This window comes from Anastrepha obliqua, chromosome 2 (assembly GCF_027943255.1).
Source record: "Anastrepha obliqua isolate idAnaObli1 chromosome 2, idAnaObli1_1.0, whole genome shotgun sequence".
In the NCBI taxonomy this organism is placed as follows: Eukaryota; Metazoa; Arthropoda; class Insecta; order Diptera; family Tephritidae; genus Anastrepha; species Anastrepha obliqua.
The window spans coordinates 91,514,475-91,527,058 of record NC_072893.1 but is presented as its reverse complement, the minus strand read 5'-3'; the positions used below and the strand labels follow the sequence as shown (position 1 = coordinate 91,527,058).

At 38.0% G+C, this 12,584-nt stretch overlaps 1 protein-coding gene across 5 annotated transcripts in view; it reads right to left on the bottom strand.

The window, feature by feature from the left end:
* Positions 1–12,584, bottom strand: part of LOC129239427 (uncharacterized) — a 161,288-nt gene that overhangs the window by 2,327 nt on the left and 146,377 nt on the right. For 4 of the 5 annotated variants that reach the window (XM_054874901.1, XM_054874897.1, XM_054874900.1 and 1 more), the window contains 3 exons: positions 9,261–9,548; positions 6,449–6,665; positions 1,800–3,846 (listed from right to left, as the gene is read on the bottom strand). In XM_054874901.1, the coding sequence (XP_054730876.1) occupies positions 1,800–3,846; positions 6,449–6,665; positions 9,261–9,548 (2,552 nt within the window). The remainder of the gene's footprint in view (positions 1–1,799; positions 3,847–6,448; positions 6,666–9,260; positions 9,549–12,584) is intronic. The other variant, XM_054874899.1, reaches the window with a different exon arrangement.

Below are 12,584 nucleotides of genomic sequence, written 5' to 3'. Positions count from 1 at the left end.
CCTTTGTAGGCACTCTACCTCGAATGCGGAGCATAGATAATTTTTCAGAGTCATTTTTTCAAACGCGTTTTTCCCGAAACGACTTCTTAAAAGTCGGTGCCAATCACAACTCCGAAACTATTCAACCGATTCTTTTCAAATTTGGCACACGTTTTCTAAATCAAAAATACCTCCCCCCCACACTGTTTTTTTTTAATTTTTTTTTTTTAAGGTTGTTTTTCACTTACAAATATGGCGAAATTTTTCGCCAAAAATGCTCGTTTTACGTTTTTTTGCCACCAAAACTACAAAAATGAAAAAAAAAAAAAATTATTCATGTGGGGGGGGGGGGGGGGGGGAGCAATACGTCATACTTTAACTGAAAAATTCGACTTTTTTGGTTTCAGATGATTCTACGACGAATGCCGATTGGCACCGCAGAGCACCTCTCGAAAAACATATCTCCAAAAAAACTCTGTCATGGGCTTATTTGTCAATATTTTATTATTAATATTTTTTAAAAACTTATTGAAAAGATGTACAATAACATGCAACTGATTTTATTAAAGTATCTTAAGCCATATTTCTGTAAAAAATTCAAAAAAAAAGTGTTTTTGTTTTAGCGCTAAACCCTACCACCCCCTTAAGCCCCACACACTTCCACCACAAGTCACGCAATCACTTAATAAAACGGGTCTGTTTCGTAGTTTAGTAATAATTATAGCTCTTGCGTTACGCATAACTTTCCATAAATGGTATACCTTCTGCTCAAATATGAACGAGACGGTATCAATAAAACGGTCCGCGGATGACATATGGCAAAAATAAATTTTTTGTTTTTTGGTAGGACTGTTATAAGCTTACATGGCAAATTTCAGCGTGATATGTCACATAGTTTCTTTTCTGTGCTACTGTAAACAAGTAAAGCTGGAGTGTGTTCTTCGAATTCTCTTTTATGACTTCAATTGTTTCAAAATGTTTTCCACGGAGCGGCAACTTGAGCTTGGGAAACAGGAAAAAGTCATATGGAGCCATATCAGGCGAATACGGTGCTTGCGGAACGATATTAATATTATTTTTGTTCAAATAATCGCGAACAAGACGTGATGTGTGAGCTGGTGCATTATCGTGATGCAAGAACCATGACTTGTTGTCCCACAATTCCTTCCTTTTAAGACGAATGTTCTCGCGGAAACGCTTTAAAACGTCTAAATAATATTCAGCGTTAACCGATCGGCCTTGCGGAAGGAACTCCGAGTGTACCACACCTTCGTAATCGAAAAAAAAACAGTCAGCATAACCTTAATTTTTGAGCGACTTTGGCGTGGTTTTTTGGGTTGATGTACGGCCCTCTTTGAACGATTTGTACCACTGGAAAACACGTGCACGCAATAGAGCAGAGTCCCCATAGGTTGTCTGCAACATTTTTAAGGCATCTGAAGCCGAAATTTTGTTGGAATAACAAGATTTCAAACAAATTCTTTGAATTTCCATCGTTAAATTCGAAGAACACACTCGAGCTTGACTTGTTTACAGTAGCACAGAAAACAAACTATGTGACATATCACGCTGAAATTTGCCATGTAAGCTTATAACAGTCCTACCAATAAACTAAAAATTTATTTTTGCCATATGTCATCCGCGGACCATTTTATTGATACCGTCTCGTTCATATTTGAGCAGAAGATATGCAAGAGAACTGAGTGTATGCTGATTTTAATTATGGAATGGAAAGAATTTGGAAAGAATATCGAAACTAAATGCATGCTGATATCAATATAAAATTATGGACGCACAATACTGTTATTGATTTTACTCACCTCTGCTTGTAAAACTCCCCATCATCGCGTCGGTTCGCACTCGACTCGCGAGTGTTCCGCTCCTGCCTTGCCGCGTACCCTGCATCGATACTATCTCGCGCAGCTAAAGTTTTACGCTTCCCTACAGAACCTGGCCCATACATATTTTCCTTGCCATACAATGTGCTCGAGTATGGATCCTCACCCAAGTAATAACGTTGTCTAGGACTCGGACCACGTTCGCCTGCTTCTCGCTCATTAGCGTAAGGATCCGCTGAATTGGCACGTTTGAATTGTGTTGGTGGCTGCCCATTGCGCTCTAGTGTCGCCGCATGTATATAGTTTTTATGCGCCTGCGTCATTTCCTGCGGCATGCTCTCCAACTCTGACTCATTACTGCCACCCTGACCACCAATGTGACTGTCTATGAGATTATATTGTTGATAGGTGGTTTGATGGCCAACCTTGTCAATGGCTTGTGGTGATGGGGACTGTTCACGTGATTTACTGCGCGATTTCATACGTATCTTGCGTTCCGCACTTGCAGAACGTATCTTATTGACAAGTTTGCGAAGGGAATTTCCTATCACTTGACCCATTTTGCTTGACTTGTGTGAGGTGACGGTGGAGTTGGAAATTGTTGAAGCTGTTGTTTGTGTAGTTTGTGTCGCCATGACAGGACGCATATAAGATTGTGAGTGTGGTTGTTCATGTGGTGTTGTTGGCGCGAATCGTGTGCGCTGATTTTGCTTTCGTGTAAGGGTGCTACTCTGACCGACTATTTGGTTAGGGGGTCCATAGTTGACGGTTGTGTTATCAACGATATTATTGCGATAGTTGCGATGGTTTCGCACACCATTGACGTATTCTACTTGCGGCGAGGAGGAGCGACTTCGTGGAGGTGGTGAGTAGTCTGGTGGAGGTTCCAGAAGATTTCGTTGGCTATGCGCATGTTGACGCTCCAATGGCACTTTCTGTGGCGGTGGCGGTGAGGCACTATGCTGCTGCCGCAGTTTTTTCTCGATAGCGCGCCGACGCTGTGGCACTGTGGGTCGACCAAGTGTGCTAGTTTGAAAGTGTTCGCGATCGGGCGATATAGCACGTGGTCCAGAAGCGATAGGTTTCAGTGAATTAGTATTATGCAATTCATAGTCCGCGCGAGTTGTATCCTCCAATGTGCGTTCGTAACTGCGGCTACGCATCTCGCCCAATTCATATTTCTTTGCTGTGTTTGGGCCAAAATCTCCTGATGAATGCCGCAGTTCCAAGTCGCGTTCCTGACTTTGCTGTTTTACAGGCATAAATAACCGCTTACTGTTATCCAATTCGACACCATTCATCCCACCATATCGGAGATCACCACGTGAACCGCTTATATAACGTACACCACTCTCCCTGCTCGTCTTGCTAACACCCTTCGCCGGTGCGTCCAATTCATCAATTCTGTCGCGGGAATTACGGCTAGTCTTCGCCAGAAACTGTGAAGATAAACTTTGACGTTGTTTCTGATGTAAAATATCCTCACGGCTAACGTAGTTATCACTCGAGTCCACTAAATAATGATTCTCCTGCTGTTTATCGCGCCCATTATGAACCTCACTGCGTCGTAGACGATTGCGCTCGACGGTCTCCTGCAGATCGTCACGGAATGCTTTTGAAGAAAAGTGATTAACAAGCGGCTCTTTGCGTTCAGTCCAGTTTGAAATGCCTTGATAGTACTTGCAACGGCCCCCTGATCCACTCGGGTTTGCCTCGACCACATGCTCCTTCAACTTCTTCCGCTCATATGTATTGTTTGCTATCACTCTATGTCCATTGGTCAGTGGCGTCGGAGTCTGTGTTTGATTTGATTTGATGGTAACATTAAAGAATGTTTTTTTAGTCGGTTCTATGTCCCCGCCGCCGACGACTGCATCATCTTCGCGTGAATCATTGGAAGCAGTCGATTCACTACCGAAATGTGATTCCAGCCACTTAATAGTTTCACCTTTGCGTGTTTCCTCCTCACGATCAAAATCCAGTGGCCGCTTGGTCAGTGCATCTTTGCGATCGGCCAGTAGCGTGGCTTCTTCAAATAAACAAAAATTTGAATATAGTTTAGGGGAAAATAATATATTGTATAATATATAGTAAACTTATATTAGTTTGGAATTTAATAAGGCATTTCCATGAGGAATTTCAATGAGATCAGTAAAACTATTAGATAGGCAGCTTTGAATGGCGTGCGAAAATGTACTTAGTGGGGGTTGTGTGGATCTTCATTCACTTCATCTCGCTGTGTAAATTGTATTCAGGGGGCATAAGAAGGAGCACTGCTGATGTTAGAAGTGCTGCCTTTTGGTAAGTTTGAAGCATGATAAGTTTGTTAATTGTTGTATGTGTAGAGGAGAAGAATAAGTTATCAAAAGTGACTTATAATTGATGTTCGAAAGTGGTGTGTCTTTGATTTCGATACCAAATGGAGGACTTTCAAAAGGTGCACAATCTTTTTAAGGCTACACTTTTTCACTTTCACTTCAGTTTTCAATCGTAGCTAGTTATTAGCTTAGTCTAGTTACTTCAGTAGTCCCACAAAAAATATTCCGAAGAAGATAAATCACTTGACTTGGAGGATTAATGTATGATGGATTCAGTTACCAAAAGTTCACTCCGAAAGTTGATGGTTTCATACCCTTTACGGCATACCCTCATTTAATACTTAGATAATTGATTTTAGCAAAGGTACAAAAAGTCGGGAATGCAAATGACACCAAACAATACATATTTCGTGGCAATTGTGGCAATTTTACTTGTTTACCCATTCACTGAGCCAGAAGTGAGTATATAATAAAGTGGAACCTTCTGTCTGTGAAATTATTTTAATGAAAATGAATTTTGGAAGTAAAACTCCTTGAGTTTTTAACATTACCCTAAGCAAAACAAGATAAAGACTGCTGGTTTGCACTTACTAAAACGGTAAAAATATCAACAAATTAATAGATAAGTTGGAAATAATTCTATATAGGTTTAAAGATCTAACCCCTCAATTAACTGTATTTTATTTTGTTTATTTTCCTTTCCGTGAGTAAAAACAGGGCACTGGAAAAGTTGATAGACATCAAAGGATGATATTTATTTGTAAAGAACAATAGTTTGGTGGGCTGCCCGATTACCTTCAAGGTAATTGTTAGCCAATTACACTGTGGTACAAAAAAAAAGTTGCAAAAAAACTTTGGATCGGACATGGTGAGGGTTGTAGCTTATGAAAAACTGAAAAGAATGGTATGTATAATATTAAATTTTGAATACACCCTCAAAATCTCGTTTTAGAGCCAAAAAACCGTTTTTAGGCATATTCATGTACAAAATACATCGTATCTTTCTTATTTTTTGACGAAATTAAAATTTTTTTTTTCATTTTCCAGCTAAAAGTTTAACCTTTCCAACCGTGAAAGAATTTTTTTATTATCTTTTGAATTCATGGAGATAGAGACCAAAAACTTTCAAAAAATTTGATTTTTTTACTTATTTTTCAACTTTGAGACTAGTTGGTAGCTTTAATTTTATATAAAACATCTATTTTCTCTTACTACATCAAAAGTGTATTTAATTTTGCTTTTAATGACCCCTAATTCAAAAGAATTCGTTAGAAATTATCCAAGGAATTGCGTTTATAAGATTATAGTCACTTTACTAGTTTTACAAGTAATGTGATATTTTTTCTATTCTTAATTCCTCGTATTTTTTTTTTTGCATTTTATGCACTTTTCTATACTTTTTCCACAAAATTATCAGTGTGTAAAGTTTAATAATATGTTTATCTGATACCATAGAATAATAATAAATTTTCCCTCAATCTTATTGAGGGAAATGCATTGAGGGCATCTCTGTTTTTTCATACTTATTCGGTGCTCGACTATCTCACTCACAAAAATAGTATAGATTTTTGGTATATCCATCTTGCATGCCGAACAAAATTGTTAAAAGTTTTAAATCTGCCACAATTTGCCACTTATGCTCATTGTATTTTATCATTTGAAGTATTTCCCCCATTGTAGCATAGGACATATACATACCATTCTTTTCAGTTTTTCATAAGCTACAACCCTCACCATGTCCGATCCAAAGTTTTTTTGCAACTTTTTTTTTTGTACCACAGTGTTATCTACAGACTGCTTTATCAGCAAAGTACTCTTCTCGGCGCGCAACTTCTCCGATTATTTATTCGGTCAACGCGTCATATTTATTCGTTAAAAAAGTCTGTGGTCCGTAAGAATTCCGGAATAACAGAATTGATTCTCTCTTTACTTATGAAACTTTGCCATGATTAAAAAGTATCAGTTACTCACTTTAAAATATAAAGGACATGGAAAGAAAATCCCATATTGCTTTAAATGGTCTTCGTTTTGCCTTCGAAGTTTTAATCTCGCAACAAGGAATTTAAGTGCAAAACGAAGCTGCCATGGATTTTAGGAGCGTTTTTGTCACCGGTAAATCTGGGTTGCACTACCTGAGTTATGAAGTAATAATAGCCAAGTGTCTTCTCCAATGGAGAAGGAGAGTATAATTTCTTTCGTAGCAACTTATTGCTTTCGCTTTATTGTTTTACAGATCCAGAAATTGAAGCTTCATGAATAATTGCCAGCTTTATTAGATTTAGTTTAGTGAACTAATTTTAGCTTGAACTATACCCTTATGCGGCTGCAATGCACTCTTCTGATGCGGACGTCGCAACTTTCGCATACGATCCGATAAACTATCCCAATCGCCAGGTCGTTCCAGTGAGCCATCTTTTTCGATTTGCATTGTCTCAGCAGCGTATCTCATTTCGGAGTTAACAACTTTGCCATCAACAACCTGATCGACGTATTGCTCGTCACGTTGTTTGTAGAAGCGTTGTGAAGCTTCCTAAAATTAGTGAGAAAAATAATTTTAATATTATTATGTATAGTGAAAGAATTAGCAATAAAAGAGAAAATATACTATTGTGGCTAAGCATTAGCGGACTGCTGTGTTTCCCTTTAGAAATGCTTTATCCAAAAATGAAAAATGCTTAACCTCTAAGCAGGTTTCATGCGGTAGGTTCAAAGTCAAACACACCACCAAATTCTAAATTACTATAGTTTGGCTTCAGAATGCGTTTATACTACTTATATAGCGAACCATTTGCTCCGATACCGAAATATCAATCTAACCAAATTTTGAAACTGTGGATAGGTTAGGTTAGGCCTGACGAGAGGGCCCACTTGGACGAAAAAATTCAGTTCGTCCTTTGCGATTCCATAGTAGAAAAGAAAAGGAGGAGAAAGAACGGGAAAGAGAGACAAAGATAGGTGGGTTTGTGGGATGATGACTGAATGAATTGTGTTGTGTTAGTCGCTTGATGCTACTGATGAAGTGCATCATGTGGCTAATATCAAGACCTGCCATATCGTTTGCGAGTGGAGTACAGAAATGAGAACCCACATGACTAAATTTTAGACCCGTGAGAGCAGATCCGCCAAGAAGAATGTATTAAGATAGGGTCACTTCATATATCCACATATCTGACATAAAAAGACTTGAAGAGTACCGAGTCTCACAGCATGCATACCTCGCGTATAATATGTTGTAAATCCACAAAATTCGATAGCCGAAAATTCAGCTTTGTTAACCTGATTTTGATAAGAAATGGGAATATAAGAACAAAAACCAGAACTTAGGAAAATAAGAACAAAAGTCAGGTTTCTTGGCAGGCCATTATGCTATTGGTCCACGTAAGGTTTGTTGACCTTTGCGAGTAAGTGATAAAGATAATGACAAATAAACACCCAGCTGGAGGCTGTGTCATAAACGGATAAAAATGAAATAGTTCTGCCGAAATTTGGTGCATTCCTCGGTACTGGAAGAACTAAAATAGGAAAAAGGTTAAACGACTAAAACTCAGGCGCACTGTTTAAAATAACTATAACACTGGAACTTATCGACAACTTTTCACAACTTATTTGTTTCTTATTTGATGTTAAAAAGCTTTTCATGAAAATATATGTCATTCTTCTGCAAAAGACATATAAATCCAAATTTCAAGTTCACTTTATGCAAATTAAAAAAAAAATCTTCATCAAAATTTCACAGGTTTTAAAAAGAATTTTAGGTACATTTCGAGTATGCAGTTTTATAGACCATACGATTTCTTTTGGTGATGGACTCGATCATTTTCTCCATATAACGAATGCTCGAATTTTTTTATATGAAAGAAAACATCCAACACCACCAGAAAAAATATTGCCAAAAATCAAAGCGATTTTTGAGTCACTTGAAACTTGCACTTTATTATACAAAAAGCAAAAATTTTAAAATATAATTAGAAACAAATAACTTCTCGGAGTACGTTGGTATGTATGCCGGTATGTATTAAAACAACTGAAAAAGTATTTTGATCGAAGATAAGCGAAAAAGGATAACTAACGTGTTTCATTTTTTCAAAACGTATTTACGAAAACTTTTGTTTTAGAAAGCAAAGCAAATAAAAATCTTTGATGTGAGGAACAATAAAAGAACAAGATAGTAGTGATTCATTAGGTGTAACTAATAAAAAGCGGGACTGACTTGATATCGTACAAGTTCATTTATTATACATTCAAAATATACGCATTTTCTATCTCTGCAGTACTCCAGGCGAATCTTTTAGCGTTCGAAAAAATGCTGGAAGCCTTTGTCACATGTGTCGCCTTCTACTTGGCAGCTTCCACGGAATTAAATCTTGCTTCTTCATATTACCGAATTTCGAGGCATTTGTTGTTAACTAACGGATTACAAAAAGTCAACTCGCATGTTAGCGATGACTATGGCTGTGTTGATTTGTTTGCAGGAGCGAGAGGTACTGCATTGGAAAGAGAAGCCTTGATGCTAAACAGCTGACGGCTGTATTTATTCTATAGCAGTGCCAGTCTCGTTATTTAATAGTCGCAATTCGCATGCAGATACACCTCGCGGCAAACCGATAGCACATCAACATTTTGACAAGTTCGACTATGCCATGCATTTGTTGTATGGGGAAAATGCACAACACTGTCAAGAGGAAAAAATTATAAAAAACTAGTGGAAGTTTTTGGCAACTTCAAACATGTAGTTCACTGTACTAAAATTTAATGGGCTAAAAAATTGTATACCAAAAATATTTCTAGAAATTCTAATTAAAACCGTGGAATTGTGATGAAAAATTTGTGGAACTTTTCTAATTATTGAAAAAAGTTTGCAACTTGGACTTATAAGATTTTTGTTAGTTATACTTTTATAAAAATATAGTAAACATTATACAATATAAAGAAAATTAGTCAGAATTGATGTGATACCGTTTCTCGCACGCTCTCTACTTCGAATGAGCATTTATGTATGTTTATCTCTAACGAATTTTCTAATAATATCTACAATATATACTTACAATATAATACATGCATATATACATGCGTACTTAATTGAGAAAGTAGTGGTCTTCCCATAGGTCTTAAGTAATTTACTTACCACTGTTTCGATTTTCTCACGACTACCTGTCGAATGGTCGTCCTCTTCGGGCAGCTCGCGATCTACAATAACTTCGTGTTCAGTTGTTTTCTTGCTCTCTGTAACGAGTTTACCATCCGTTTGTAGTAGGCAACGTTTCTCGACGTCTTCTGAATCGATAGTTTTAAAAGACTTTGTTTTATTGGCGATAATTCGTGGACCTAATGGTACAATTTGCTTTTGATTTTCCGCTGCACGAAGAACTTCTTGTAGATTCTCAACGCCGCTATCGACTGCCTTCACATAAGTCTACCGAATAGAAATAAAAATGAAAAGCAAAAAATAAATATCCACATACTACTACTCGTACTTCGTTACAAATATTCATATACTAATTATTACAAAATAAAGAAGTAGAAAAAGAATAATAGAATTGTGGTCGGTGCTATTGAAATATTACATCATCATAATGACGGTTAAAACATGATGATTATCATTGGTGTCGTTATCGACACCAACATCAACGCCAACTTCAAAATCAACACCGTCAACAACCAACAAACCAACATTAAACGTTAGCATGAAGCTTATCAGCTTTTTGTGACAAATGAATTGTTGGTGGTTTTGGCATTATTGTTGACGCTTGCTTGTTGCTGTGCGTGAGGAGACATTAGACACGCTGCATGTTACTGCAGTATTTAGAGCAAAACCAAAACCTGCATATTCGTACAATGGTTGTTTTGCTTTGAAATATCCGCTGCAACGCCTACAACAACACTAAGCAAACTCATCTACAACAATAGCGCATACGTACCAACATTAATTTAAAAACATTACCCGCAACAACAGTAATCACATTAGCAGCAACAACATTTAACAAGACAATTCACTTTTGCTTAATAGTAGTCTTAAGATTTTGTGCTTTTACTTTTGCCACTTCAACTAACTGCCTTCCGTTTGTCGTTTGCCGTTTGCCGTTTGCCGTTTGCCGTTTGCCGTTTGCCGTTTGCCACTGCTTCGCCATTTATTATGCATATGTATGTAAGTAGGTACATGCTATACATATGTATGTATATGTATGATTGAACGCTGTCACTTGCTAACTCAATTGTTTAAGTCTTTTATTTTAATTGTACAAGAATTTTTTTTACGCTCCTTGCCCACATTTTATGGCAGGCAAAATTCAAATTTCACGCACGTCTAAATGAAGTTTTCGGACCCATACAAGAAATCGCATATACATACATATGTACATGTGGACGAAAGTACCGAAATTCCTACTCAAACAGGTAAAGAGAAATAGCTATGAATTAACAATTTGTGCTTCATGTGAGGCAAACAAATTTTTTGACGTGCTTTTATCTGATTGAAAAGCATTTAATCTCGGCACAGTCAATGAACTTCTGGAACTCAAAATTCTTGTTGTTTAATGTACAAAATTATGTTAAAATTTTCTATGCTCCATTTATTAGATAGTTCTCTGCATGCATAACTCTGTATCGTACATATAAATATATGTACGTATGCATGCAAATAAATGGCTCAGTTGATTTAAAGTGTTTGTACAGGGTCTTCCAATAATGACACATTGTAACTTTTGAAGAGCCCATCAAAGAAGATTCGGCGCTTAAAATTACAAGAGGCAATTCAGCTTTCAAGAGTGTCGGCCAAGACTCACACTACGCCATAAACTAGAGTGAGAGATTCCTAATTCCAAAGAAGGGAGTGGAATCGGCTGGTTTGGATCATTATGAACTGAAGCTGCAAAATTGCGATAAAATCACTGAATTGATCGAAAGAGACCGGCATAGTAGCAGCCGTAGCATCGGCCAAGAGCTGGGCATAAGTCATCAAACCGTTATAAACCATTTGAAGAAGCTTGGATTCAAAAAGAAGCTCGATGTATGGGTGCCACACGACTTGACGCAAAAAAACATTTTTGCCCGTATGGATGCATGCGAATCGCTTCTGAATCGCAACAAAATCGACCCGTTTTTGAAGCGTATGGTGACTGGCGATGAAAAGTGGGTCACTTACGACAACGTGAAGCGCAAACGGTCGTGGTCGAAAAGCGGTGAAGCTGCCCAGACGGTGGCCAAGCCTGGATTGACGGCCAGAAAGGTTCTTCTGTGTGTTTGGTGGGATTGGCAGGGAATCATCCACTATGAGCTGCTCCCCTATGGCCAAACGCTCAATTCGGACCTGTACTGCCAACAACTGGACCGCTTTAATGCAGCACTCATGCAGAAGAGGCCATCTTTGATCAACAGAGGCCGAATTGTCTTCCATCAGGACAACGCCAGGCCACAAACATCTTTGGTGACGCGCCAGAAGCTCCGGGAGCTCGAATGGGAGGTTCTTTTGCATCCACCGTATAGTCCGGATCTCGCACCAAGTGATTACCACCTATTTCTGTCCATGGCGAACGAGCTTGGTAGTCGGAAGTTGTCCACAAGAGAGTCCTGTGAAAATTAGCTCTCCGAGTTTTTTGACAATAGGGAAGCGAGCTTCTATAAGAGGGGCATTATGAAGTTGGCATCTCGTTGGGAACTCGTCATCGAACAAAACGGCGCATATTTGATTTAAATCGCATTATTATAACTAATTTTATGAACAATTGAAAATTCAATAAAAATACCGCAAGACTTTTTTGACAACCTTATATTTTCAACTAGCTGTACCCAGCGCGCGTTGCTACGCCAACAACTAAAATAAATTTAAGAAAAATTACTTTAAAGAAAAATGAGTATACAAATATTCAATTCATTCTAAACCATTTTATTGACTTTGTTGTTTCGAAAAAATTGTGACATTACAAAGTTTAGTTTCAATTCGATGTTTATTGAAGTGCTGTGTGATACAAAATATTTCTTGTTTTTCCATCAGGTGCGTAGACGAATAAATCAGAAGGTTTTCCGACACGTGAGCAAGCCACATAGAGCTGTCCATGGATTCTCCAAATTTAATCCACACACTTGTAACGATTGCCCTTGTGCTTTGTTAGTAGTCATTGCGAAAACGAGTCGCACCGGGAACTGTAAAAGTTTGAATTCGAATGTCATATCTGTCGGGATCATTGCGATACGTGGCAACAGTACGTCTTCACCTTTGAATTTTCAAGTCAAAATTATTGCCTCGATAACATTGTTTATCATTTTCTTGACTGAGAGTCTGGTTTCGTTGCAAAGTCGAGGTGGATTTATGTTTCGAAGAAAAATGATGGGTACGCCAATTTTCAATGTAAGAACGTCCGGCGGCATGCCTGGCAAATCAAGCGAATTCAAGAATTCAATGGGATAGTTGACACCCTCGTCTTGATTATCCACAGTATCGATGGACTTATAT